Here is a 27,996-nt window from a genome sequence, read left to right on the forward strand (position 1 = left end):
CAAAATCAGGATTTAAGCTTGGGAGGTGAAGGGTCTGTAGAGCATGTGCAGAGTTCTCTTTCCTTCCCCCTCTCTTACACATTTGGGACTGGGGGAAGATGCATTTGCAGCATCTTACTTTGCGCCTCAGTGCGTGTTGGAGAACATCTTGTGGCTCTTGCAGAAGGGCTCTTGCGCTTCCATGCCAGCTCGGGGACTCTGCCCATCTCCGGAAGGGCGGCGTCTGGGGAGGGGACGATGGCGATGAGGGCTGTGGTCTTTCTCTCTCCCCAGGTTCCAACTGCCAGTCTGCTCCAAGCGAGAGCAACTCTTTCTGGGACTTCAGTACACCCTTTGGGGAGGTGCATAAAGGTGAGGTGAAGGAGGGAGCAGAGCCCACGGATAGTATCGTGGACGGTGGAACTCGCTGCCACAAGATGGAGGGATGCCCACGACCCTCGATGGCTTTGCGAGGGGATTGGGCAAACCCCTCAGGGCATTTCACAAGTCAGGCTGGCTCGGTTTCCCTTCAGTCGCTTTGCCTCTTCCATCCAGGGGCTGGGAGACATCAGGGAAAGAGCACCACTTGGTGGCTCAGGGCTCCTTGGGGGGACTGAGCTACCGAGGGCTGCTCTACGTGGGCCTTTGGACTGATTCAGCACCGCTTTTTGTGTTCTAAATGTGGCCAAACAGCGGTCTTTTCCTGGAACTGCCAGGCTGGACCCCGCAGGGCTGGGGCTGGCAGCTGCACAGCCTGGGATGAGAGACCAAAAGAACTCGAGAGCAGGAAGGGGAAGGTCAGGGGAAGCCAAGAAATGTTGAAATGTGTCTGTTGGGTCGCACAGGGTTTTCCCTCCACCTTCCCTCCCTTCCTTCCCAGTTTGTTTACTTATATCCTTCCTTCCTTCCTTCCTTCCTTCCTTCCTTCCTTCCTTCCTTCCTTCCTTCCTTCCTTCCTTCCTTCCTTCCTTCCTTCCTTCCTTCCTTCCTTCCTTCCTTCCTTCCTTCCTTCCTTCCTTCCTTCCGTCCTTCCTTCCTCCCTCCCTCCCTCCCTCCCTCCCTCCCTCCCTCTTTCTTTCTTTCTTTCTTTCTTTCTTTCTTTCTTTCTTTCTTTCTTTCTCACTTTCTTTCTTTCTCACTTTCTATGGCATATACAGCACCTTTTAGATTCTCAGTTTTTGTATGTCTCTTTCTTTCTTTTGTATTTTTCTCTTTCCCCCTCTTTCTTTCCCTTTTCTTTGTATTTCCCTTTTTTCTTTTTTCTTTCTCTCCTTTCTCTCTCTTGCTCCCTCCATCCTTTTTTCTCTTTCCTCTTTCTTTCCCCTTTTTCCCCAACATACATACCTCTTATATTACGTTTTTTTCACTAGTAATATAATCCTTCTTCCCAACCTAGTAACACGCGTGGCTGTTTCAGCTCATTCCCCGGACACGCTTGGTCTAAATTCAGCACGAGGGTGCTGCTCTTTCAAAGGGCCTTGACGGTCTGGCCCACCGACCAGTTTCTTCCTGTCCATTAAGATTTAGGCTCCTAATCTGGGGCTGCACCCAAAGAAATCTTTTTCACTGCTGGGGGGAATCCTAAATTCCAGCTTTCTGACTCAGGATGATGGGTCCAGAGGCTTCTTTTCAAGTTCAGCTTTTTAGAATCAGCGCCTTTGTGTTTTAAGGCCAAGGCTTCCCATTGCCTCTGTCCCTCTCATTTTCTTCCTGTGGACTGAACTTTGGGAAGTGATAAGGTTGTAAATAAGGATAACAAATGAAATTGGCACGTAATCAGTCATGATCAATCGAAAGAGACCAGCTTTCCTTTCCATTTGATGTTTTCTTTTCAGCCCCTTTCTGCTGGAAAGTCAGGAATGTTGAAGAAGAGAGAGACGACTAAACAGACACTAAAGTAGCCAGGATAAAGAAACGGCTTAGCCAGCTTGTCTCTCTGTTTCAGTTTCCCCGTACCCCAAGGTGTCTGTGTTATCTAGAGACAAAGGAGGGTCTTGAATATGTTCTGTTAACGTTAGAAACATCATCCCCATCACCAATTTCTTTCACGGTGCAGAATAGAGAAAGGATCACCTGGTGTCCACCTTTCCATCTGTATTCTGCTCCTGCCAGGTACTGGCAGGTACAAAAAAATGGCTCTGGAAAATTCAGTGTCCTTTTGCTATAGATATACAGGAAACCCTCGGCTTATGTCGATTCGTTCAGCAACCGTCCAAAGGTACGGCGGTGCTGAAAAAATGGACGTACAACCGATCCCCAAAGTTCCAGCCATCGCAGCACCCCCGCGGGCACGTGATCGCCATTTGCAGCTTTCTCTGCCAGCTTCCCACAAGCAAAGTCAATGGGGCAGCCAGCAGGAGAGGTCGCAAGTCACTCCAGTAAGATGCTCCGACTTGCAGCACCCCCCCCTCCTGCAGCCTCCGCCGGCCCTCCCAGGCCTCACCGCCCTCCTGTGGCTCCCCCACACTCTTTACCCGGGACTCCCACCACTTCCCACTTAACAACCTTGGCAACCGGGTCTGCAGGAATTGTCGTCGCTAAGCGATGCGGTCCCGCTTTACGACGTCATCGCTTAGCGATGGAACTTCCAGTCCCAATTCTGTTGCAACCTGAGGACTACTTGTAGAGATACAGATGATGTTAATTTTTGCCTGTTGTTCATATCTTTCTCCCTGCTGTCCCCATTTATGTCAGTTAAGCGTTTTTGATGTTGGCCGATGTTTAATAAACAAAGCTCCAACTCTGTTTTTTGCTGGCTGAACTGAATGGGGAGTGTCTTGCTCTGATCTGGATGTAGGAATCAACTGGGTGTGTGCTGGGAGCAGACGAAGCAGGAAGTGACCCACGGTCATTTTCCAGATGTTTGGGCCTTTTATTGCATCCTTTTGTTTTGGCCCCAGATGCTGACAGCTCAGAAGAGGACTCGGACGAATGCCGCTGCCTGAACGGGCACTGTGTCCGCACCCAGCAGGGCTTTGTGTGCGAATGTCCCTCGGGCTTCCAGCTGGACGCCACTCGCACCCGCTGCCTGGGTAAGAGGGGCGGATGGACGCTTCCCCACTCGTGTGCTGCCCTGATATTCTCGGCCAGGTGAACCCTTGAAAGCACGTTGTAGCGAGTGATGAAATCCATTTCACAATCTCAGGATTATTAGTTGCTCCTGTGGAACCTCTGGGTTCAGTGTAGTCTATCTCTGGATGCCAGCAAACAGGCTCAGCCCTTTGTGACATCTTAGTCACGGCTATATAGTTTGTTTATAGGTTTTCCTATATGGGCTTACTGTTACTGTTCCTTAGAATTTTGTTTTAAATTCACAATTTAGCCATCGAGGCTAGGATTCCTGAGTGGTCTCCCATCCACTCTGCTTAGCTTTGGTGATCCTGCTTAGATTCCTGAAATCACCCAAAGACAGCTCGGAGCTGCTGGGTAGGGAAGGCTGTTTCTTGAGGCAGCTGTGCAACAGCTGTCAGAAAAAAGATGTAAGAGCAGATAAAGTAGCCTGATTCAGGAGAGCAATTCTTACGTGTTGCCATTCAGCCCAAGCTCTGCACCCTGCACCCACAACTGTCCCCCACTTAATGGGGACATACTTCAGGCATGCACGCCTGGTGGGCTTTTTTGTGACTTGCATTCCCACCACAAATTACACCATACACTACACCAGTGTTTTTCAAACTTGGCAGCTTGAAGATGTGTGGACTTCAACTCCAGAATTCCCCAGCCAAGAGCTTAAAGACTTTTTAAAGTCATTTTTAAGCATCTTTAAGCCTTAAAGTTGCCAAGTTTGAAAAACACTGCGCTAAACCATCACCTAAGCAACTAGGCTGAATTCTCAAAACACTTTAAGCCACCTAAGAATGAGCCAAGGTTAAACCTAAGCTAGCTTGGCATGTTATGCAAATGCAGCTACTTAATCTGTTAAGTGACCTAGTTACTTTAAACATGTTCGGTGAACACACAGCCTCTGTGTGTGGGCTGGGCGAATGGCCCATGCTTGGCGCATTTATTTTTGCTTAGCCTTCCTTGAGACACACGTTTCTAGTCCTCACTGTTCTTGAGGCTGGCTTTGAAAGGTCTCTGCCCCCTTTCCTTCCTTCATCCCCTCTCCTCTGCTTCATTTTTGCCTCCCTTTCAAAAGGGTAAGAGAAATTCCCCAACCAGTTAGCAAATTACAGAGCGCCTTTGGGCATCCTGGGGAAGGCCTGCTGACAAATCAAATCTTTGTCCTCATGAACTGGGAATCTCTTTTTGATGCTCAGTCGAAATCCTCCCTGCCCTTTCTCTCAAGTTTTCCTCCCCTGTGTGAGAATTTCCCATTTTTCAGCCTCCTGCTCCAAGTAAGAGTCTCAACACAATTCCCCGGGTGGTGTTTTTGGGCGGATTTCCCCATCAGAAACGGCAGAGGGGAAAAAAAGCAAAGCGCAGGATATTTTTTCTGCCCAGGTAGAACGTTAGAAAATGGTCGAGGAAGCAACCTGGTCCACCTCCCCCTGTCTTCCTTCCTTTTAGATATCGACGAGTGCCAGGAATTAAACCAACGGGGCCGGCTTTGTAAAACCGAGCGCTGCGTGAACACGAGCGGTTCCTACTTTTGTACCTGCAAGGCGGGCTATTCGCGCTCCTGGCCTCGCGGAATCTGCATTCCCCAGCGATAGCGCGTAGAACCCACCACCGTGGAAGGGCAGGGGACGTGGGCATCGGAGAGCCAGATTCTTCTCTGCCCCCCGGCCATGGTGAGCTGCTTCTCGCTGCCCACTGTTGGAAACTGGATACTGGGCTGGGAGCACCTTTTTTCCCTAAGTTCAGCAAGGCGGTTCTCACTTTATTAAGGACCTTTTTTGAAAAAAAAAGTTGTACCAGCTACGATGAAGGGGCATTGATTTTGCTATAGATTTTGTACCTATCCGCGTTTCTGTTCCTTTAACCCGCTGGATTGTTAGGGTTGTTGTTTTTTTTAAATGCAGTTGGTTTGCACTCATTTCTATAGGATTCAGAACTAAAAAACTTTTTTGTACATAATAGACATTGATGGAAGGAGAATAAAAGAAGAAAACTTTGAAATTAATCAGCTAATTAAAAAAAAAGGAAATTGCCATAAAAGTTGACTGTGTCTGATTCGCTCTCGGCAGCAGGAAAAAGAAAGGCTTTGACTACAGCATGGGGCATTCAGCATTTTCAGGCCAAAGCAGGCTTATCCCGACCCAAACGTTTATTTTTTAAACAATCACCCCAAATCTTGTCTGATCTCTGTGATTCTGCAGGAATGCCGATATCTCTAAAAGTTATGGCCCTTTCTGTGCTCATTACAGCAAAACGCCTTAGCTTGTGGGTTCCTGTCACATGTCCCCACAGTTTGGTCCATTCATCCAATTTTATAAGTTTGCACAATATACTAAAACTAGAACCATAGGATTGGGGTTTCATCACCCAGTGCATTATATAAATACAAGTTTATATAGTCAGAACTATTTTTTTACATACAAGGAGGAGATATAAATGAGTTTTGCAGAAGCCCAAGGCTGGCAGAAATACAGGGGGGGAAAAAGGGAAAAAATGGGGGAGGAGAATTGTAGAATCATAGAGTTGGGGGGCTACTCAGAGGTCATCCATTCCAACACAGTACTTGGTCCTGCAATGAATGCAGTGAGGAATGAAAGTATTCTGAAAAGCACAGGGCAGAGTGGATATCTTCATGGCAGATTTCCACTACAACAGGGTGATATTGCCTCTGTCATTTGCAAATTTGTAAAATGAAGTTCAGATAAATAAACCCTGAGAAATGAAGTGCTGTGGTTTTTATCTTGGCCTCCAAAACTGGACACAGAGGAGGCAGCGTGTACCATCATATTCCAAACTAAACAAACTTTGAAGACTGGCAGGTTGATGCTTAACAAGGTTGGAATGGTTATGTCAATCAATTTCCCAGCTTCGGCACTCTGGACTTCAATTCCCAGAATTCTCTGCTGTGGCCTTGCTGACTGGGAATTACGGAAAGTGAAGTCCACACTTCTGGAAGTTTGGGGCTTCCTCAGCTGGGGGAAAATGGAAATATACAGGCCAAATTGCACCTTCAACTGCATATTGGTCTAACCTAATGTTTTTCAACCTTGGCAACTTGGAGATGTGTGGACTTCAACTCCCAGAATTCCCCAGCCAGCCATGCTGGCTGGGGAATTCTGGGAGTTGAAGTCCACACATCTGCAAGTTGCTAAGGTTGAGAAACACTGCTGTAGACAATCACAGCTTATTTGAATAGGATTGCATTTGGCCACCCCATCAGTAATGGGATTAATTAGTCTCTGTCTCTGCCAAGTAAATCTGGATTTTCATTCGCAAGGGCACCTGCGCCCTTAAATTTGTAGCGCTCTTCTAAAAAATACCCCACAAATACGGTGGCATTTCCAGAACTGCTAAACCAGCTTCCCCATCAATTGGGACTCTTCTAGGTAAATGAACCTAAGTTCTCCAAGTTCTACTGGCCATGATTACTGGAAATTCTGACCATGAAGTCCATGCACCTGATGGCGTGTCTAAATTGGGCAAAGCAGGGTTTTTAAAAAATTATTTTATTTTATTGCAAGTTTAAAAAAAAATACAGAAATTTAAAAAAAACACGAGTGCAGAAAAGCAGTGTTCAGTCATGGTTTACTTAACCAACCACAATCAGTTGAGTTGCCCAACACGGAACGGTAAACTACGGCTCTAGGCGGCCTGCAGATGTTTTTCGTGTGGCTGGTTCCTATTAGAAATCAGTGTAATTTTTCTGAAGGAAGAGATTTGTGTAAATTAATTACACTAAATGTAATGGCTCTAACATAACTATCTGTGACTTATAACCACGCTCCAGGTTTCTCAAACTTAGCAATTTTTAGATAGATGGACTTCAACTCCCAGAATTCCCCAGCCAGCCGGGGTGAAGAATTCTGGGAGTTGAAGTCCACACATCTTAAAGTTGCCAAGGTTGAGAAACACTGCCCACGCTCATCCTTAACCCTAGCATTGCTACCAGCATAGCAGACTAGTGGTAGTAATACTAGTGGAGTCCTTGTTTAGCAACCACAATTGGGACCTGCAACTCAATTATTAAGCGTTGCTAAGTGAAACATCACAATGTAATGTTCTTACTTCAACTTTGCTTTATAGACCTGCGAAGGTTGTCAACGCAAGGATTGGTCGCAGAGTTTCTTTTTCATCACCATCGTAACAGTCGCTAAACGAGGACTACCTATTAGTATAGACTACTCAACCTGTCCAAAATAATTTTGTTATTTCTTAGATCAGTGTTTCTCAACCTTAGAAACTTTAAGAGGTGCAGCTGGGGAATTCTGGGAGTTGAAGTCCACACATCTTAAAATTGATGAGGTTGGGAAGCAGTGTATTAGATTTATATCCCACCTTGGGTGAGGTCATTTTTGATCAGCAACCCATCCAAATCTAGCCTGGGGCCCTCCCAACATGGCCGGCTTCAGGTTCCATACGACCATTCAGAAGGGAAGGCTGGTTGCACACTAACTCATGGCTGCACTCACAGGCACACCTGGTTGACACAACCACAGCTCCAGCTGCTGGCCTAAATCAGTAAAATATTAGAAGTGCAAGCATGCCCAGGGGGTATTATTGCTGGAGAATTTAAAGCTGGTATTCTGCTTCGAAACCCTGAGGTCAAGGGTAAGAATTTCTCTGGGGAAACCGCACAGATTAGCCAACATTTTCCCCTTCCTTCTTCCTACTTTAAATCTCAGTTGCATCGTCCCATTAAGAGGCTGAATGAAGTTTAGGATTAGAACGAGGAAGAGAGAAATGTATGCTTCTGCAAAAATAGTGAATTTCTTTAAAAAATAAATTTTAGAGTCACTTTGTCGCCGCCCAGAGCCACTTTGTGGGAGATGGGCGGCTACATAAATATGATAAATAAATAAAATAAAAAGCATTGCCCTAAACATAAAACTGCAAGAGGAGAAAATGCAGAAAAAAACTTCCATCCACCCTTCAGAAACTGAGTTTCCAGTCTCTATTCCTGGAGACTACAAGTCCCAGAGTGCACAGGGTGAGGGGTTCTTTTAAAAAAAAAGTACTGGGCCCCAAGGGTCACTGGGAAGTTCTGACTGGCGTGGCAAGGCCAGATCGTCCTCTGACGCGGACCCAGAGATAAAAAGTAGAGCAGCTCTACCGGCTGGAGAAAAGAGTTCCGGGTTCCTTTTAGAGAATCCCTGGGAATAAAAGCAAGCACCTTTAAAGTTTTGCGTTTTGGCTTCCAATGCCAAAACCGCGGCAAAAGCCGCTGCCGCTGCGATCCGGTAGGAGGCGAGGGCTGGCGGAAAGAGCGGCCCCCCGGATCTCTGCAGGCGGACCGCTGCAAGCGCGGACCGCGGAGAAAGGGGCGTGAGCCGCAGCCGCCCGCGCCTTCCCAGGCAGCATTCCTACGGCCTGCACGGCCCTTCAGGTTTCGGTGGGCGGGGAGTGGCTCTCCCGGGCTCCGACCCCCCCACCCCCGGAGTCCCCTCCGAAGTCCAGACGCGCGCGCGGGCACCGCCAGATCCTTCCCGGCGGGCCTTGCAAGGCAGGGACTCCGGTACCCATGCGCCTTTGCGCGGCGGGGCGGGGCGCGGGGCGCGGGCGTGGGAGCCTCGCAGCCGCGCGTTTGAATTGTGGAGCAGGGCAGGTGAGGGGCGCGCGCGGGGGGCGGCGGCTTCCCGGGGACGCGCAGCACCCCCGGCGGCAGAGCGGGGGCGGCCGAGCGCCGCGGGCGGGGTGCCCCGCCGCGCGCAGCCCGTGCAGAGCCGGCGCGAGGGCGCCGCGGGGAGGGTCCTTTGTCCCGAACGGGGGGCGCCGCAGGCTCCCGTCCCGTCCGGCCCCGCAGCCGAGCGCCCGAGGAAGCGCCCGCTCTGGCCGCGGCGCGGAGCCGAGCGGAGGCGCTTTGCACGGACGAGCTCCTGGAAGGAGCGGGGCGTGCCTGGTCACGGGGCGGGCTTTCCAGCCGGGGCAGTTTTGAGAGGGGCGGGCTTCGACTCCCAGAATTCCCCGCCAGCATGCTTTAAGAGGGGCGGGCTTCGACTCCCAGAATTCCCTGCCAGCATGCTTTAAGAGGGGTGGGCTTCAACTCCCAGAATTCCCCAGCCAGCTGTGCTGGCTGGGGAATTCTGGGAGTCGAAGTCCACCCCTCTTAAAGTTGCCCTGGTTGGAAAAGAGTGTCCCAGAGCAACCCTGAGGTTTCAAAGAGAGCCCATGCTTCCCTGCCTTGGGTGATGGGACGCGCTGTTGCCGCCACGCCCTCAGAGCCCCTCCTCTCCTCTGCTTGCCTTCCAGCCCTGCCCGTGGCCATGGGGCTGAGGAGCGCCCAGAAGGCTCTGTTCCCCTTGCGCTCCGTCTCCGACGTGGTGCGCCTCTTCGAGCTGGAGCTGCACCGGGAGCAGCCGGACCTGGTGCTCCTCTCCCTGGTGCTGGGCTTCGTGGAGCACTTCCTGGCCGTCAACCGGGTGCTCCCCACCAACGTGCCCGGCATCAGCTTCGAACCGGCCCAGGGCCCCGATAGCCTGACCTACTTCCCGGTGGCCGACTTGAGCATCGTTGGCGCTCTGCACGCCCGCTTCACCGCCCAGATCCGAGGCGCCGTGGATCTCTCGCTCTACCCCCGGCCGGACGGGTACTCCTCCCGGGAACTGGTCAAGAAGGTCTCGGATGTCATCTGGAATAGCTTGAGCCGCTCTTACTTCAAGGACCGAGCCCACATCCAGTCGCTGTTCAGCTTCATCACAGGTGGGTTCCCGGTTCCCGGGTTTGGAGAGGCGCGGATGTTGGGGACGTCATGCGCGTCAGATGTTGGTTGCAGGCTGCCCCGGTTCGATCAGCAGAAAAGGCTCTTCTGAAGGTGCCCTCTGGTTCCAGGAGACGTGAGGCGGGGTCTTTTCCTGCCCGGCTCCCGGGCTGCAGAATGCCTTCCCCGGAGGCGCATGGTTTGCCCTCTTTTCCCCAATATTCAGGAAAACAGCAAAAACGCATTTTTGGTGACCCAGCTCTTTGATATTTTTAACCACAATGATTTTAATTTTGGACTTGGATTTACCACCCATGGCATCTAGCACTTATTAAAACAAAAAGTGTGAAAACATGGCTTGGCCTGGGGGCCTGAAGGGGGCTCGCGTTGTTGGAATTGGCCAGTGGGAGACTGAGACTGCTCCCCTCATCATCTTGAATTGTATACAGGCTTTTTCTATAGAATTATTATTAGTTATTTTAATATGGATATTTATGTTTTTATTGTTTCGGATTTTAATTGTAAACTGCCCAGAGTCACCCTCTGTGGGAGATGGGCAGCGTATAAATTTAATAAATAAATAAACCAGATTGCCAGAAACTTTAGTCATCTTTTTGACCAAGAAATTACAGTCTTCCTTCTGCAAGACCTAACTTGAACAATCTCTACAACGGTGGCCAAGTTCCTAGCAATAGCTGTGGCTTGCAGAAGGAAGGCAGTTTACCTTCTCAATATTAATTGCTTCAGGTTTGGGTTTTTCCCTGTATTTTACATGTTGCGTTGGTGTTTCTGCGTTTTGAATTTTATGTTTGTGCTTTTCTTGGCCTGGGGCCGCCAATAAAATTAATGACTGGGGTTTTAATTGCATGGACCGTATTCCTATGTTTCATACTTTGTATTTGTTTAAGCATTTGTAAGCCACCTTGAGTGTTTACGCAAACAGCAGCGGGGTATAAATCTAATCACAGACATGCCAGAATGTCTGTCTAAATCTGGTTTGATCTTTCTCCCTCTCAGGTACCAAATTAGACAGTTCCGGGGTAGCCTTCGCGGTGGTCGGAGCATGCCAGGCCCTGGGGCTCTTTGACGTGCACCTCGCCCTCTCGGAAGATCACGCGTGGGTCGTGTTTGGCAAGGACGGTGAGCAGACGGCAGAGGTCACGTGGCACGGGAAAGGCAACGAGGACCGGCGTGGGCAGACGGTCAACTCGGGCGTGGCTGAACGGGTAACAAAACGGGCCGCTGCTCCTGTCTTGATCTGCTTGCCTTTCTCGCTGTGAGCTAGTCTAGCCCCCGTCCGACAGCCACAGCCAGCAAAGCAAGGGCTGGTTCGCTGATTTCCCCGTTAGATTTCCTTCAGGGCCTTAAGGCAGCGTTCAGCGTGTTCTCGCCTGCCATCTCCCCCCATAAGAGGGGAAGTTGACCCAGCTGAGGGCGAAGGACTGACTCAGTCCTCCAGGGGCTTCTGTGGTTGAGGGGGGACTCAGACCTGGGTCTCCCTCCCCCCAGCCCAGCACCGTCCCCCCACCCTACGCTGGCTTTTCCATTCGACTTGACTCAGCTGCAGCTTGACCTCTGAGGCTTCTTAGAGGCTAAGATTACTTGGCTCACTTTGGCAAACTGGCCCTCGATTTGGAGAGAGAAAGGTGGGAAGCTGCCTAGGAGACTCGGATGTGAGAGTCATGCTTCTGCGGGTGAAGCACGTGCTGATTCCTGCTTCAAACCTGCTTCCCTCTTTGCAGAGCTGGCTGTACCTGAAGGGCTCCTACCTGCGTTGCACTCGGCAGATGGAGGTTGCCTTCATGGTCTGCGCCATCAACCCCTCCATCGACCTGCACTCCGACAGCCTGGAGTTGCTGCAGCTCCAGCAGGTGAGCTAACCACAGGCCTAGCTCCCACGCTGAATCGGGCAAGAGAACGCCCTCCAGTCCAGTCCCTCGTGACGTGGCCTTTGTGTCCGACCCTTCTAAGCCGTCCTCATCTTTGGGGGGCGTAATGGTCTGCGGGAAGGACCTTGGGAGACAGGAGGAAGAGCTGCAGACTGGACAACGGTCGGATAAGAGGCAGCCGAGTCCGCAGAAGGAATGTGGGCGTGGGAAACGTCTCAGGAGGGACCCCCCTAGTTTCTTAGACTGTAAAGGCGATGGGGGAGAAGTGGACTTTCAGACTTGCAGGATTCTGTTCACGTCACCTTACAATAAAGTAGAATTAGCTTCTCTGAGTGTGCTGCCTGTCTGGACTACCTCGCAAGGCTGACGAGCTTCCTTTCCCTTACCCCCACCTCTTGTCTCTCTGTCCCTTGCAGAAGCTATTATGGGTCCTCTATGACATGCACCATTTGGAGAGGTGAGTAATTAGGGGCCCACCTGCCTTTTGGCTGGGCAAGCCAGCTACCTAGCCGACCAACCGGCTTGGGTCTGATAGAAAATGTCCCGTCCCCACCTCCAGCCGGCTGGAGTGCGGGAGTAGATCCCCTCTCTCGTATCTCTTGCTGATGGTTTTGCGATCTGCTTGCCAGAAGGGTACCATCTTTGAAAACCAGAAGGCAAACCGTGATGCTGGCCAGGTGGGGCTGAAATTGTGGCAAGGTTCAGATCTGCTCTACGAACTCTTCTTTTCCTTGCAGGTATCCCATGGCTTTAGGGAACCTGGCTGATCTGGAGGAGCTTGAACCCACGCCAGGCCGTCCTGACCCCCTTTTCATTTACCACCAGGTATTTTCCTGTCCTTTAGGGTGGGTGGGGGCGAGAAGGCATACCTCCAGTGATGCTGTGGTAGAAACAGAGATTTATTTATGTCTTACAGCTGTAATAATAAACCTTACAAATTTGGCTCACTTTGATGGAGGTTACCCATCCCTGAGTTATCCTATGCAAAAAAAGGTGTCACTTTTTTCTTCCCACAAGTCCCCCGTTACATTTTCCTCATCACAGCCCGATCTAGAAGATGATGAGGCTAAGAAATGGTGATGGGAGCTTCAGACCACATTACGCACTTAGATTTCTATACCCCACAGCTTTTCCAGGACGGCAGTGTTTCTCAACCTGGGCAACTTTAAGACGTGTGGACTTCAATTCCCAGGATTCCCCAGCCAGCATGGGAATTCTGGGAGTTGAAGTCCACACATTTTAAAAATCCACCCCTTTGGGACACAGTGGCCCATTCCATTTTCCTCCTGGAGCATACCGAGCCAGCCATTCTGGGGGTCATCTGGTGCAGGCTGGATCATAAGAGAATGTGGATGAGATTTGTGTGAAGGTGTGCACAAGAAGGGGAAAATGTTTTTTGGAGGGCCCCACCCCACCCCACCCCACCCCACCCCACCCCACCCACAGGTGGCAGAGAGGAGTCAGGATGATGTCCAGTGAGTTGTCATATCATCACACAGAGGGTGAGTCATGAATAATGCACAACGTCCTTTGTGTGATGATGTCACGATGTGTATGATCTCGCCAGCTCCCTCTGTGGATTCCCAGATCCCCACAATCAACAGCCTGTTATGCCTTAGGGTCTAGAAAGAGGTCTCTGCTGATCGAAGATCCCTTGATGCTTCCATGATGATGGAGACTTCTGTGTTCTTTGTAATCAAACTGATCTCTGGAGGTTGAAGGAGACCGTGCAGATGTCTGGATCTTACCCCTCTCTTTCTAATCCCCCTATTGTCTCCTGCTAGGGGATCAGCTCAGCCAAGCAGTATTACCACAACGAGCACATTTATCCATACATCTACTTGGCCAGCTATCATTGCCGTAACAAAAACGTCAAGGAAGCGCTGGAGGCCTGGGCTGACTCGGCTACTGTTATCCAAGAGTAGGTTCCTTTTAATGTCCTCTTTTCCCTTTTCCATGGAAAGGATTGGGCTATTAAATCAATTAAGAAAAACATTTCTTTTCCAACAAATGCAAGCTCTAGTTGCATAGCCAGGAAGGATTCTTCTGATACCAGTAGAAATTTGAATTACAAACCAGCAGCTTTGCTGGGCAACGTGTTTTTTGATAGGCTCAAGGAAGGGGAAATTCCATTTCCCTGCCCACGGGCTTCTCTAGAATGAACTAAGGTGTCCTCACTGTGATAGAATTTGCACATCTGATTTGCTCTACAGGATGGGTTTCCTTTCTCCGTTAGTGAACCTTTACTACTTCTGCCCTGAAAATCTGGTTTGGTTCAGTTGGGAGAATGCCCAAATCATGTGAGCTCTGGGGAAGATTTTCCAAGATCACCAGCCTCTCCTATATTTTGGGGTAGTCCTTCCTTGTATTTAACGGTTGCTTAGCAGGACTTTGCCTTGTTTTCTCTGTGTCCTCTCTCTCTGCAGTTATAACTACTGCCGAGAAGATGAAGAGATTTATAAGGAATTCTTTGATGTGGCCAATGACGTTATTCCCAACTTGCTGAAAGAGGTGGCCAGCCTTGCGGACTCTGCTGAGGAGAAGGGGGCTGGGGACAGAGGGGAGGTCAGTAATGGAATAACAACAATACTAAATAATCAGCAATTACTATATGACCAATTAATTAACACTGAAGAATAGGAGCATCATGTTCATTAATGATACGATTAAAGATGCTGGCTTACTAGGAGCTGGCCATAGAGAAAATGATGTTTCCTCCATTTTGGCAATATGAAAAGATTAGCTTCTCAGCCAAGGAGGGAAAGAAGTAAAAACAGACCAACAGGCTCCCCACCCTCCACAACCATCGTAAGAACTAAGGAGATTGGCAGAGGAAGAGCAGGGATGATTCCTCATTCAGATCATGTGCTTGCTTGGGTGGAATTCCTGTTCACCTGGGGCGAGCAAGCAAGTTGATGCTGAGGGTGTTGTTATCCCTCTTAAGACTCTTGCAGAGTTTCTTAGCAGAAAAAATAGTGGAATGGGGAATGTATATGATGGGTGGGAGGGGTGCAGGCAATGTTGAGACCAACTTGAGAAGTTTTTATAGCCATTAAGGAAGCTTTGGAGTACTGGTAGTCCTCGCTTAATGACCATTTGTTTAATGAAGGTTCAAAGTTACAATGGCCTCAGAAAAACTGCTTTACAATCTTTACTCACACGATCATTGCAAACTCTCACACACACCCCACGGTCATGTGATCACGATTTGCAATCTTTTTACGATGGTCGTTATGTGAATCATGTTAAGCAAATCACGTGGTCGTTAAGTGAATTCTGGCAAAAAAGTCCATCGGGGAAGTTGGATTTGTTTAATGACCATGTGATTCGCTTAATGGCCGAGGTGATTTGTTTTATGGCCGTTGTAAAAATGGTTGTAAAATCAGGTCCGGTCACATGGTGACTTGCTTAATGACCACCTCACTTAACATCCAATTTTCCAGTCCCTATTGTGGTCATTAAGTGAGGGCTACCTGTAGAAGGATGAGACAGTTTTGAGCCAGTGGGGGACAGCATCATGGGAAGCCCATAGATTGGGGGGCTGAGCTGAGCAGAACAGTGTTTGCAAGTATCACCCCATCACAGAAGAGTCTGTCCCCTTTTCTGTCCCTTCTCTAGGCTTCACCATCTCAAGCAGGTGGCTCGGCGTTGCAGGATCCCGAGTGCTTTGCCCACCTCCTGCGCTTCTATGACGGCATCTGCAAGTGGGAAGAGGGCAGCCCCACACCAGTTCTTCACGTGGGCTGGGCCACCTTCCTCGTGCAATCCCTGAGCCGCTTTGATGGGACGGTGAGATGTCGGCCTTGGCGCAGAGGGGACTGGGGATCCTGGGTGGGCAGAGAGGGAAGGTCTTACGATTTGGGGTGGAGGGAAATGTGGAGTAGTAGAAAGTCGCTTTAAGAAGCGCAGGAGGGCTTTGTGGCCTTTGCAGAGGGGGTCACTGGGATTCAGGCTGTTGTACTATCCCCATGGTGAGATAGTTGCAGTATTCGGCAGAGGAAGACTGGAGACTGTGTTTTTCAACCTTCACAACTTTAAGATGAGTGGACTTCAACTCCCAGAATTCCCCAGCCAGCATGATAAAAACAGGGGCTTTGTCCTGAGTTTTACCAGATTCACTTCCCAACTTCTCCAGTTAGGAGGATCACGAAATAATGAGGGTAAGGACCTCTAATTAAGTCTCACTACCTGTTGGATTAGGAACACAGTGAAGGAGTTGCTGATTGCAAACTCAGTATGAGCCCACAGTGTGAGGTTGTTGCAAAACAAGCAAAGGCCGTTTTAGAATGCCTCAACCGACGTACAATTTCCAAATCTCAGAAAGTCGGTTCCACTTGATTCTGCTTTGATCAGGCGCTATCTCAAGTCCCGTGTCCAGTTCTGGGCAGTTTATGAAGGATTCAGACAGATTCTGCAAAGGGCAGAGAGAATCGTTCGGGAACAAGGAACAAAATACTGTGAAGAGACACTGATGGAATTGGGCATCTGTAGCCTTGAGAAGAGAAGAGAATGATGCTTTGCAAATGCTGTGGCTAAAATAATATAATATAAAATAAGGATGAGATCTGTTCTCGCTCATTCCAGAGCAATAGGACATGGAATAATAGAGTTTAAGTTGGAGGAAGTCAGGTTGTAAAAATCAGGTTAGAAGAAACAAGCAGATTGGTGGAAGAACCAATAACCCAGCAAGTTGGTGGATTTCCTTGTCATTGTAGAGCAGTGTTTCTCAACCTTGGCAACTTTAAGATGTCTGGACTTCAACTTGAAGTCCAGACATCTTAAAGTTGCCAAGGTTGAGAAACACTGTTGTAAAGACTGGATAACCGCCTGCCTTGGATGTTTTAATCCAGCTTCCTGCATTGAGCAGAGGCTGGACTAAATGACCTTAATTCTGGGATGTGAAATGGCCTCACAGCACGATCTGATCTTTGCATCAACTTAAGGAACAGCCATGGGAATATACCAGTTTTACTCTCAGCTATTTCTAGGTGAGGAATTGGAGAAACTCCCGCAATTTCTCTATAAAAATCAGAAAGCCGCTTGACTCTGGGGTGCAGCTCCCAGATAGAGAAGATAATATTGACCAGGTGATTAAGGAACTTGACATAAAAGTCAAGTCAAGAGTTGCTGGAAGTCGGGCAGCATACGCATTTAATCAATTTTATTATTTGTTGTTATTATTTATTATTTTTCAATGGTGCCATGGGCAGAAAAGATGAGGCCAGAAATCCTAACTACTTGGGGAAACTCACTGCATTGTTCTACGGAAGGGAAAATGCAAGAGAAGATGGAGAAGTGAAAGAGCACCAAGATCATAAAAACGCCGGGCGGGCTGCAGGGTTATTTCCACCCTTTGTGTTAAAATCTCCTTCCTTCTCTGATCTGCCTTGTTTCAGCCATCCTGCCTCCTGAACTTTCCCCTTTATCTGATTTTTTTGCCGCCCCCCCAGTCTCTTTTTCCAGCTCCGTCAAAGACTCACAGCCCCACCTAGCTAGTCCCAACTCAGCTTTTCTTCCTGGGCCAAATTGTACACTTCTGTCACCGATGCTTCACTTCTGCTGCGGGGCGTCCCTGATCTCTTCTCTTCCCCAGCCGGGAGAATGTTTGTGAACATTCAGTGCCTTCCGAGGAGTTCCCTCCGTGGATCAGAGCAAGCTACAATCCTGCTTTCAGACTCGGGTGAAATCCGTCACAGGGCAGGCAGATCCTTGGGACAGCAAAGCCCTTTGCATGTTCTGTTCCTAACTCTGCATCCCTTTGAGAACCTGAGCCTGCTGCAGGCGGAGAACGGGAGAGTTAGGGCCCCACCCATTTTGGTTTAGGCCACACCCACAGCTTCATGCAGCCCTGCCCACCCTGCTTTGCCACAAACTTATTTCTCTATAGCAGCATTTCTCAACCGTGGCAGCTTTAAGAGGTGTGGACTTCAACTCCCAGAATTCCCCTGGGGAATTCTAGGAGTTGAAGTCCACACCTCTTAAAGCTGCCAAGGTTGAGAAATGCTGCTCGATAGGAATGGAGTCCTGGACTAATACAATCCAGCGAGCGGTTGCCTCCTCTAATATTAAATAATTTATTTTTGAAATCCAAGCGAGTCTCAACTGTTTTCTCCACCTGCGCAGTTCAAAGGGATCCATTTTTCTTTGTAGGACCCTTCCAGGGTCTAGCTTTCACAGCAGGCAGGGAAAAACGTGACCCTGAAAATGTGAGTTTTGCTGTCAGCGCGATGTCTCTGTACTTTGGTATTTTCTCTCCGTTTGTCCCCGACTTTCTCCATTGCAGCCATCTCTATTCCCACAGCTGCAGTCAGCATCCCTGTGAATTTTGGGGCCCAGGAAGATGGTCTAATAATGCTCTTTCAGTGTCTTCTAAGCAGTTGCCCGAGATAAAATACAACATGGGAGGCTAATGCACAAGGGCTGAGTTACATTTGAAAAACAGGATGCAATAGGAAGCGAATAAACTAATCTGGGGATTTGAAGAACGCGTGACGCGCGGCGCGCGAGAGGTTTTGCGTTGGCTCAAGGCTTTCCCCAGACAGTTGCAAGAACCTTCCTTGCTCTTCCTTCCAGGTGCGGCAAAAGGTGACCCTGGTGAGCCGGGACATGGATGCGAACGACGACGATGACCAAGGGAGCGAGGACCCCCGGGAGGGCCGGCGTCGGGGCCCCCGCCGAGAATCCAAGCCGGAAGAGCCGCCTCTGGGCAAGAAGGCCACGGAGCGCCGGCGGCCCAGTTCCAGCCAGCGGCCGGACCGGCCCCTTCCAGAGAAGGAGGAGGGCCTCGGCAGCGGGTCCAGCCCCCCTCCTGAAGGGCCCGTCCTCACCTTCCAGAGCGAGAAGATGAAGGGCATGAAGGAACTCTTGGTGGCCGCCAAGATCAACTCGAGCGCCATCAAACTACAGCTCACGGCCCAGTCTCAGGTGCAGCTGAAAAAGCAGAAGGTTTCGGCCCCCCGAACGTACGCCCTCTCCTTCCTCAAACGGCCCCGGAAGTCCCTCTGAACTCTGATTCCCCAGGGGGTCAGCGGCGAGCAGGAGGAGCGCCGGACGAGAGACTTTCCGATTCGTCAGCGAGGATTTGCTCAGCTCCCTCTTCCTCCGATTCTCCCCTGGCCAGAATCTGAGAGGACCTGATGGTCCTCTTCACCTCTTGCTGGGATCTTTGCTGGTTGGTTCTCAACCCTTGGCTGGAAACGGAGCTTTCGAAGGTGACTTTGGCTCCCGCCAACTCGCCAAACCCAGGAGGAGCATCGTTTCAAGGGATCCAGGAGATAAAGCACAAGGCCCTGGAGACAGATGCGGAGAGGGCTCGGGAATGGAGACTGGAATTACGTCCCACTGTGCAAAGGAACTTGGTGGGCATTTTTTACCCATCTCTCTTTTTTACTCTCCTATCTGCAAATGGGACGTGGGATAAGTTAGCGTCCATTGTGACCAGCGGATGGGACTCTTTTTTTATTGAACGATTGAATATCACAACATAACATGATTGAATATGAAAACAGAGTGTCTTTTTCAAAAAAAGATGTGTAGCATTAACTCGTAACAAACCAGGGAAAAAGCATAAGATCAACTGAAGAAAATGGGGAAGCCAGAACAAGACGGAATTAGCGGTGTGCGGACAACTGCGAACAAATCCTCCCGAGTGACAGCTACCGATAAAAAAAAATCTGGGTGTTATCCCAAGAACGTTATCGTTTATAGACGATAAAAGAAATTCCATTTTCAAAGGATCTGAGTGGAGGCTTTGGTTCTGCAATTGTATAGGTGATAGGGATTTTTCGTAGAGTTTTGCAGAGGCTGAAAAAAATTTAAGGCTCTTTTTTATATAAAGGGAAATGTCTCTTCCAGCCATTGATCTGATTTGCGGCTAATAAAAGGCAGCAGAAAGCAGGATCTTGGCTTGGATTCTGTGTCGGAAATGGGAAGGGGGGGCGCTTCTGATCGAAGGTGACCTTGGTTCCCCCCCGAGGGGAGATACAGGCTTCCTGCTTGTAGTTTGTCAGAGACGAATCACGTCAAAAATCCCAGGGCTTGTGTTCCTGCCCCAGGCAGTGCTTCTCCCACATCATCAAGTCCAAGGAGTTTCTTTTATTGCTGTCTAGGAAAATTAAATCCCTTAGCTTTGCTGAACCCTTCTCTTAAAACAAGATGTGGCAGTCTGGAGCCCCTGATGATTGTGCCACCAGATTGCAGCCCCCTCTTCCGTTCAGAAGGGGAAAACTGAACCTTAACACAATTTAAAAGTTCAGAAGCTCCCTTCTCCCGTTAAAAAAAAACCTAATAAAAAGGGGGGAAAATTGGGCACATGTCACTTACACAACCTTATTCGCTTGGTATTGCCTGCCTTTCCCAAAGCCATTAAATGCATCTCAGTATCAAAAGATCACTGATGCTGTCTCAAGTTTTTATGAAGCCTCTCAGAAAACAGCAGAGTCCAGTACCACTTAAAATATTCATCTATGGACTATAATGCATAATTCCCTTAAGGTGCAGACTAACAAGGTTTGGTCCTGAAAAAGGTTCCTCGCTCAAAATCCACCCTTGCGGCATCTCTGGGCTCAAATGTTGGCACTGATGCCAGCAGACAGTTCTGGGTGGGGGAAACGGGGCTTGAGCAGACAGGGGCTTCATTCTCCACTGCGCAATCCACATCACAGTCTGGACAGGACAGAAATAGAAATCAGGTCACTCTCCAGCCTTAAAGATATCCTTCAAAGCAGCAATTGCAAAGAACGTCTTCGTTTCTTTAAACAGTTTAAAAAAATACAAGAGAGCGAAAACAGCTTTGAAAAGAATAAAAGCCCAAAATGCAAAAAATAAGATCCAATTCAGCAAACAAGGGGGTCTAAATTTGTCATGGAGGCTTCAGTCCTCCAATGTGTCAATTACTTAGGAAATTATAACTTGTAAAATTTCTTCATTGTTTTATATTTATACATTGCAGCCATTTGTGTATGCTGCTCTAAATTAACCTTCCGTTTCTCCGTATTCTGTTAGCGTTGGTGTCTTTGGACTATTTGCAAGTAATATAGTCCATTAACTGTTTTGCCCCCACGCCCCTGTTTATTGGAAATAATGATTGCTTATGAAGCATATTTCAATGCCCGGGCAATCAAAACAAATTGAGCAGCTTATGAAAAGAAAATATAATTTAAAACATGCATGGTGCCAATAGAAGAACGCAATGCCAATGCAGTGATACATAGAAATACAAAAAAGTCATTAAAATAAAATGCCAACATCAGATCAGGGGAAGACCCTAAAACAGCTCAGTCTTTAGAAGTTTCTGAAAAAAAAGAGAGAGCTAGGCTGATCTCCATGGAGAGGCTGTTCCACAGCATTGGCACTGCCTTGGCTCCTCGAACCTCCTGAAAGTGGGATTTGTGGCACTTTCTTCCTGATAAATCTAATTTACAGGGCCAGTCCTGCACGTATCCAGATGCCAATCCATAAATGGCTTTATAGATCAAAAATAGCACCTTAAACTGGACCCAGAAACCAATGCAGGGTCTGCAAAACTAGTGTTCTGCGCTCTCAATGTCAGGGACTCAAAGATAGGGAGGCCACTTCATTGAGTACCAGCTGTAATTTCCAAATACTTTTATGGTATCTTGACTTTAAGATGTTCCTCACCACGAATGTCAAGATAACAGAAAGTGTGTGCATGTGACACTTGTAAATTTACTTGTGTGGATTTACAACGCACTTGGATGTGAATATATCTGTGTACAAATGTACCAGTAGGCCAGAGGTATATTCATGGACACGGCCAGGACCAAAATTAATATTAATCCAAGTCATGCCTCTAATTTAAATTAATTGCTTGTAAAATAAAGCACCCATTTGTAAAATTGATTTCCGATCTGCCTGTTCACACAGATTCACATACACAAACTATGTTACACATAACCATGGGCTGGAAATCTAGATTTGGGTTTTTTTTTAATATTTAAGTATATTAAAAGCTTAAGCTTTAAGTAGCTTAAAGTTATACATGGCTATGGCATATGTCGCTCTTCCATTCAGATAAGGATATAAAAGTAAAATAAAAGTAAAAATCTCAAGTGGAGCTCAGTTCCCAGTGACTTAGGTGGGCACGGCCACATCATTTTCAAGAAGGTCCACATCTGAGAAGGTTGCCATACTGGGGCCTGAAGGAGAAGGGGGCTGCTCTGCAGAGCGGCAACATCACTGGAAAGGCATAGAAGCTTAGCGAAAATATCTAATTAATTACTAAAGCTGGAAAAATTGCCATGGGACATCAAGGACCCTCCCCATTGCCCTCGAAGAGCCAGATCTGTCTGCTCACCTCAGCTGCAGACATGGTGACCTTGGAAAGGGAACCTGGATCTCATCCATTTGTTCCTTCATTTCTTCATTCACTCGTCCTACCAATTCTTCAGGAGCTCAAAAGTTCATTTTTCCAGCAACGTACCTGTGAAGTAGGACCAGCTGCATCAAAGAGCAGTGGCAGATAGAAGAACTGGGTGACGCAGATTTCTGCATTCTGGTTTCCTTCTCTTGATGGGAAGTACTTAATATTTAGATCAGTGTTTCCCAACCTTGACAACTTTCAGATGTGTGGACTCCCAGAATTCCCCAGCCAGCCATGCTGGGTGGTTGAAGTTGAAGTTCACACATCTGAAAGTTGCCAAGGTTGAGAAACGCTGATTTAGATCATGCCACTAACTGGGGAGAACATCCCCGAGTCCTCCCCATCTCCCCATTCACCTGAGGACCAGCAGCAAGATATTAGGCTTTACGCCAGTTCTCAGGAAGATCTACCATAACAAAAATTAGACTTTACCCCCTTTTCTTTCCTTTTAGCCCAACACAGGCAAAAATCTGGAAATGAATGGATTTGCTCAGAGTTGTGCAAGTTCCCGTGACAGCCTCCCAAGTGTAGGCGGTCTGCATTGCTGATGTGCTGCTTTTTGAGATTTATCACCAGGGTGCATTTTTGGAAACCGATTCCCCCAATTGCACAGAGATGTTCTTCCCACAGAATGTTTGGGAGGCCCACTTGGAGGGGATAATGTGTGGAGTAAAGAAGAGATCAGTACCAGTAGGTTGGCTATGGTGCCACCCATTTGGCCCATCAGGGCTTCTGGGGGGGGGGCAAAGGAATGGGGAAGGGCAGCCTATCACTGGAGATGATGCTGAACCCCATCTGGGTCGCCATATGCTTAACACTCAAGCCAGGTTAAAGTGGTGAAATGGCTCTAGTCGAGGAACACAAAATCCCCACGCAAAGAACCAGGTTTAGCGTGACAAGGGATCCATTCTCATTCCCAACCACGAACAACCCAACCCTATTTTAGTCTAATATATTGTGTGCAAGCAGGATCTGTGAACACCGTAAGGGCTGAACCACTTTGGGAGTGGATTTGTTGTGGCTCTGGATCCCAAACAACTTTCCTTTGAGTAAAATATGTTAGTCAGAAAAGAGGCTACCAGGCTCTTGATTTTTGGCCCCCATAGACTAACCCCATTCTCCTCCTACAATGCTGGCTGGAAGGGTATGTAAATTGAATGGTCATGAAACAAATTGGGGGCACCACTGCTTCCATAATGGGGTCAGTTCCTAACTGGGCCCTTGTTTCTTGATTAGTCATCTTTATTTCACCCTTTTGGATCACCAGCTGGGGTGCCACAGAAAATGAGTGCAAAACAAACAGCAGCGGTGATAAATCAGCAGGCGATGCAATTCATGCATACTCTAAAGTAAAATATTCCCTTCTGGTTAAAGCTGCTTTAATTCCTCTGCAAAAGAGATTCCAGTTTAATTTACAAAACGAGGAAGTCCTTAACCCAGTGTTTCTCAACCTTGGCAACTTTAAGCTGTATGGACTTCAATGTCCAGAATTCCCCAGCCAGCCATGCTGGCTGGGGAATTCTGGGCATTGAAGTCCATACAGCTTAAAGTTGCTGAGGTTGAGAAGCACTACCCTAAGCTTAGGCAGACTAGATTTTTTAAAATCCAGATTGACAACAATCTTAACAGCCTCTGCACCTGTCCAAATAGAGCATCGATGCCAAGAACCAAGTACGATGCGCACGCATGGGAATTGCTTCAGCCTCACGTACAGTTTTGTCACTCAGCTGTGAAATGAATGGACCGGGATTGTAATTTTAGAGATAACATTCAGCGAAGTCTCTCAAAGTCTGGAGTCTTCTCAATGCATCCATATCCGTGTAATTTTTTATTCTCAATTATTTTGCGGTTCATTGGCGTTGGCAGCCCAGTGAACAGGAGCATGCCAGGAAGCTCCAAATACTGAATATTTTAACTTTTCTCAATTGAATGAAGAGGATTGCTCCCGCTGATTATCTCAAACACTAAACCTACTTTGAGAAGGTCTTCTCTGTACCAAAGATTTTAAGAAAACACCAGCACAAAGCTATCGGTTGGTTCGTGTTATGCCCACAAGGCATTCCAATCGAAGAAAGATTCTGCCTCCAGAAGTGGAAACGTTTGGCACATGTTTAGAGGCACTCAGGACCTCAGTTTGCAACCACTTTTGACTGGAAAACCAATTCACTGCCGGGGAGAATTTTCTGGGTTTAATATTTCTGTAGAAAAGGTTCCACTTTAGGCAAAAGTGACAGTTTCAGAGTTATACAAGGCTTGCTTTGCAGTTCATACTGTGTGTAACAGTCTACGGTAATCCAACACTGTTTCCGACATGTCAATGCAAGTATTTTTCCTCCACATATCAAGGCCTGAATTGCTTTGAACCCCCTGTTCATACCCCATAAAGTGGGCTAAAATTTTTTTTTCACATCGAACCAAGAGGCCCAAAGCCTTCTGCAGACTTGGATCACGCTTCCTCGGGGAGAATGATGTTCCGGAAACTTTTTTTTGTTTGTTTTTTATCTTTTACAGCAAACACAAACATACATAAACAAACAAGAACATAAAAAACATAAAAACCATCTTCCATCTTAAACCGTGTGTCAGCCAGTTACAATCATTTGTGCCATCCTTTCATAGTCTTCACTCACCATTTATATAGATTCTCATGTTATCTATCCAAACGTATATTGGAAACTCATTTATCTGTCCAAACCAGGTTAGGGAAGCCCATTGCTCTGTTCCCACAAGATTCCTGGCCCAAACAACTCAATCATCTTCCTGATCCCGGCTCGCCAAGCCGACCAGCCGCGCTCAGGAGCGGCCCCTCGGGCGCCCTCGACCGGCGCGAGCTACCCCGGAGCGGGGCGCTCTGCACGCGCCCAGAGGCCCGCGGGGCTCTTGGCTGCAGCGGCAGGGACCGCCCCTTTGTCGCGAGGCTTACTTTTCCGCGGCGCAGGAAGAGCGAGAGGAGAGCGGCCGGGCGGGCGGGGCGTGCGCGGCTCTGCCCCTCCTCGCTTCCTTCCTGCCTGCGCGCCCGGAGACCGCTTCTCCACTCCGCCCCGGAGGCGGCGCATTCCCCGCCCCGGCCGCTGCTGGCCCCGGCTGCGCCGTCCGGCCTCGGTCCGCGGCTGGGGAGGGACCATGAGCGCCTTGAGGGACGTCTCCCTGCAGGACCCGCGCCTCCGCTACGAACTGATCCAGCGCATCGGCTCCGGGACTTACGGCGATGTTTACAAGGTGTGCGCTCGCTCAGTCGGCGAACGGCGCGCCCGGGGCGCACAGCCGGGGCTGGAGAGGGCGCACGGCCGCGCTGGGGCGGAGGGGATCCTGGCCGGGGGTCCCCGGCAGGGGGAGCGGGGCTTCTGTCGCGAGGTCCCGGTGACTTGGACCCCACTTCTCCTCCCGCTCCCCCCGCCGGGCAACTTCTGAGCCGCGGGTTTGGAGAGGATGGTGAACGCGCCGGGAGGGGATTTGGAGAAGGCGCAGCGGACGGAGTCGGTGCGCGGCGCGGGGATCCGGAGGTCGCTCCGCAGCCCCTGCCGTCCGGGTGGCGTGTGGGTCGGACGCGGGGAGGCAGGAAACTGTGGCAGGGCACCCGTGCTGGCTTCTCCGGGGCGTGTCCTAGTCATCTTTCCGCAGCTTCAAGCAGGAGCCTTTCCAAAGGATCCCCGAACCGGCGGGCGCCTTTGGGAGCAGCGAGGCGGGCGTTGGCCGGCGGGGTGGGCTGGCTCCGCGGCCAAGGTCGCCTCGGTGGGGCTGGGAAGGGCTCGCTGGCCACAAGTGTGGGCAGAGCGGGCAGGATCCCTCCCCGCTCCGCTTTCCCTGGAGTTGCCAAGTGACCACAATGCATTTTTTTGTCTCGGATGCCAGAGAGTTTGGCACGCGCTGATCTTGCGGTGGTGATGGCTACTATTACTTTAAAACAAGCAAAAAAAAAAAAAAAAGATGGGCTGTCGAGGAAGGGCCTTGTACATTTAATATCTTTTTTTTCAGATGCTTTGGAAAGATGAGGCAAGCAGGGGCTGGCCAGGGAGGAACGAATGTGGGGCAGCTTTCGTTCATGGCTCCATGGCTTAATAGGAGAAATTGGACTCTGGCGACGGTTTCTGACCAAGAGTCTGTTTCTTGCACCTTATTTTGGGTGCTGGAGCCTCCTGTAGCTTTTGACCCCTGGATGGGACCGACCCCCCTGCTTTCCTACATGGATTACTTTGCTAAAAATCAGAAGCTTGTGTCTTTTAAGAAAATGCGTTTGTCAGAAACGGTGCTACCCGACTCTTGATTTTTTGACACTGTAGACCGGTGTTTCTCAACCTTGGCCACTGGAAGATGTGTGGACTTCAACTCCCAGAATTCCCCAGCCAGCCATGCTGGCTGGGGAATTCTGAGAGTTGAAGTCCACACATCTTCCAGTGACCAAGGTTGAGAAACACTGGTCTACAGTGGTTACTTGCTATTTTATAGGAATTGGAGAAATCTACCTATTTGCTAATTTGAAAACATGGGCCCAAGGAAAACATGAAGGTGGGCTCAGGTGTCCAAGCTCATGGATATTACTGTTGCACATGGCATTATATTATTATTATTATTATTATTATTATTATTATTATTATTATTATTATTAAATTTATATACCACCCAACTCCTAGCAACTTTGGGTGGATTACATCAAGTGTGAATTCTTGATGCTCGGGGGTGGGGCATGTTTTATGATCCTTGACAGCGGGGAATTGTATTAAAATTAATTTTTTTCCCCTTCCCACCTCTCTGGGCTTTTAAAAATTAAAGGTCAAGATTGTGTCAGCCATGCTGATGGAAGCCAAAAACAGGTTTGTTTTATATCGATTCCATGCTCAGCATCTGGATAAACTGTAGGACTGTGTCTTAAATGGTTGGCAACTGGCACCCATTTAGACGGTCTGGGGTAAGCCCCAGTAAGTATATATTCTGCCTTTATTGTAGGCAGAGTATTTTTCGGTACCAGCAAATCTGAAGATTCATGCAAATGTTTCTCTGTTCATGTCCTGCAAATGAATATATCCACAAGTGACCTGTTTGGCTCCTGCAGGAAGCAGGTTCCTGCATTCAAAAGCCATGATTTATGAGCTTAATACTCTCCATATGTAAATATATGTATATCCTTTTCCCCTTTCTGGCTAACTGGTTAAGGTGTCATAAAAGATTTTCCTTCCCCGCCCCTCCTTTCTCTTTGCAACATCCCTGTGAGGTAGGCTGGTTTATTTATTTGATTAGCAGATGGGGGGGCTGCCCTTTCTTTAAAAGGGGTACAACCAAACTAGGTTTTGTCTGAGAGATGGTGGCGTGGCCTATGAGCTAACCTAAGTGTGCAGATTTCCAGCGAGAGCTCTTGAAGCAGATGCTTAGATTCTTTCCATATGGCTCACGTCTCGATGTAAATTCTTGTGCAGCGGATCCAGGCGTGCACATATACATGTCCGGATATGTTTACTTGGGTGATCTGACTTACGATCAGTTCATTAGCTCACTGCCAGAGTTGAAAAGGGCCTCTTGATTAAAACTGATCCTGTAAAACAGCATTTTTCCAATCTTGGCAACTGTAAGATGTGTGGACCTCAACTCCCAGAATTCCCCAGCCAGCATGGCTGGCTGGGGAATTCTGGGAGATGAAATCCACACATCTTAAAACTTGCCAAGATTGAAAAACACTGCTATAAAACAATCCTGCCCAATTGGCACCTTGCAGGTTTGCTGGGGCCTCATTGCCCAGAATTTCTAACCAGCATAACCTTTATGCTGGTGGAAAACTCAGCACGCGGTCATCTTAAAAGATCTGGAAGGGACTGGACTGGGGTCTGGAAAGATCAGGCAACTGTTGCCCCACGGAACAAGTCAAAACGCCTCTTTGACTGATAGATTCATTCAAGTTACTAGTCCTCAATACTTTTTCCCCATGGTTGTCTCCCTGAGTGGATCTGAGTGATGCGCAGCTCTTGAGGCCAAGAGGGGAGGAGGAGGAGAAGAAAAATATT

The 27,996-nt window shown here is 48.6% G+C and overlaps 3 protein-coding genes and 1 long non-coding RNA gene across 9 annotated transcripts in view; 3 read left to right on the forward strand and 1 right to left on the reverse strand.

Moving 5' to 3' along the window:
• The window catches only part of LTBP3 (latent transforming growth factor beta binding protein 3), a 36,183-nt gene extending 30,688 nt beyond the window's left edge, over window positions 1–5,495 (forward strand). The window contains exons 24-26 of one of the 2 annotated variants that reach the window (XM_088137463.1): window positions 274–351; window positions 2,880–3,011; window positions 4,489–5,495. In XM_088137463.1, the coding sequence (XP_087993589.1) occupies window positions 274–351; window positions 2,880–3,011; window positions 4,489–4,634 (356 nt within the window). In that variant the 3' untranslated portion in view covers window positions 4,635–5,495. The remainder of the gene's footprint in view (window positions 1–273; window positions 352–2,879; window positions 3,012–4,488) is intronic. The other variant, XM_088137462.1, reaches the window with a different exon arrangement.
• Window positions 5,496–8,120: 2,625 nt separating this feature from the next.
• Window positions 8,121–19,776, forward strand: MEN1 (menin 1). 5 transcript variants are annotated; one of them, XM_088137468.1, is made up of 10 exons: window positions 8,121–8,551; window positions 9,286–9,735; window positions 10,751–10,959; window positions 11,476–11,604; window positions 12,039–12,079; window positions 12,360–12,447; window positions 13,407–13,543; window positions 14,049–14,187; window positions 15,241–15,411; window positions 18,196–19,776. In XM_088137468.1, exons 2-10 carry the CDS (start codon window positions 9,300–9,302, stop codon window positions 18,625–18,627), a joined length of 1,782 nt encoding a protein of 593 aa, XP_087993594.1. In that variant the 5' UTR covers window positions 8,121–8,551; window positions 9,286–9,299; the 3' UTR covers window positions 18,628–19,776. The 5 variants fall into 5 exon arrangements, with proteins under 5 accessions (XP_087993594.1, XP_087993595.1, XP_087993596.1 ...); XM_088137469.1 differs by having other exon boundaries at window positions 8,121–8,428; XM_088137470.1 differs by having other exon boundaries at window positions 8,121–8,422.
• Window positions 19,777–19,818: 42 nt separating this feature from the next.
• LOC112541530 (uncharacterized) lies at window positions 19,819–24,951 on the reverse strand. Its single transcript, XR_003085525.2, has 3 exons — window positions 24,634–24,951; window positions 21,938–22,063; window positions 19,819–20,286 (listed from the first exon to the last, which is right to left on the reverse strand). It is a non-coding gene; the product is annotated as an uncharacterized LOC112541530 (long non-coding RNA).
• Window positions 24,952–24,994: 43 nt separating this feature from the next.
• Window positions 24,995–27,996, forward strand: part of MAP4K2 (mitogen-activated protein kinase kinase kinase kinase 2) — a 47,714-nt gene continuing 44,712 nt past the window's right edge. Inside the window, exon 1 of the mRNA XM_088137464.1 lies at window positions 24,995–25,222. Within this exon, the coding sequence (XP_087993590.1) occupies window positions 25,127–25,222 (96 nt within the window). The 5' untranslated portion in view covers window positions 24,995–25,126. The remainder of the gene's footprint in view (window positions 25,223–27,996) is intronic.

This window comes from Python bivittatus, unplaced genomic scaffold (genome assembly GCF_059951505.1).
Source record: "Python bivittatus isolate LINGU-HERP-01145 unplaced genomic scaffold, Pbiv_v1 ctg000180_np1212, whole genome shotgun sequence".
NCBI lineage: Eukaryota > Metazoa > Chordata > Lepidosauria > Squamata > Pythonidae > Python > Python bivittatus.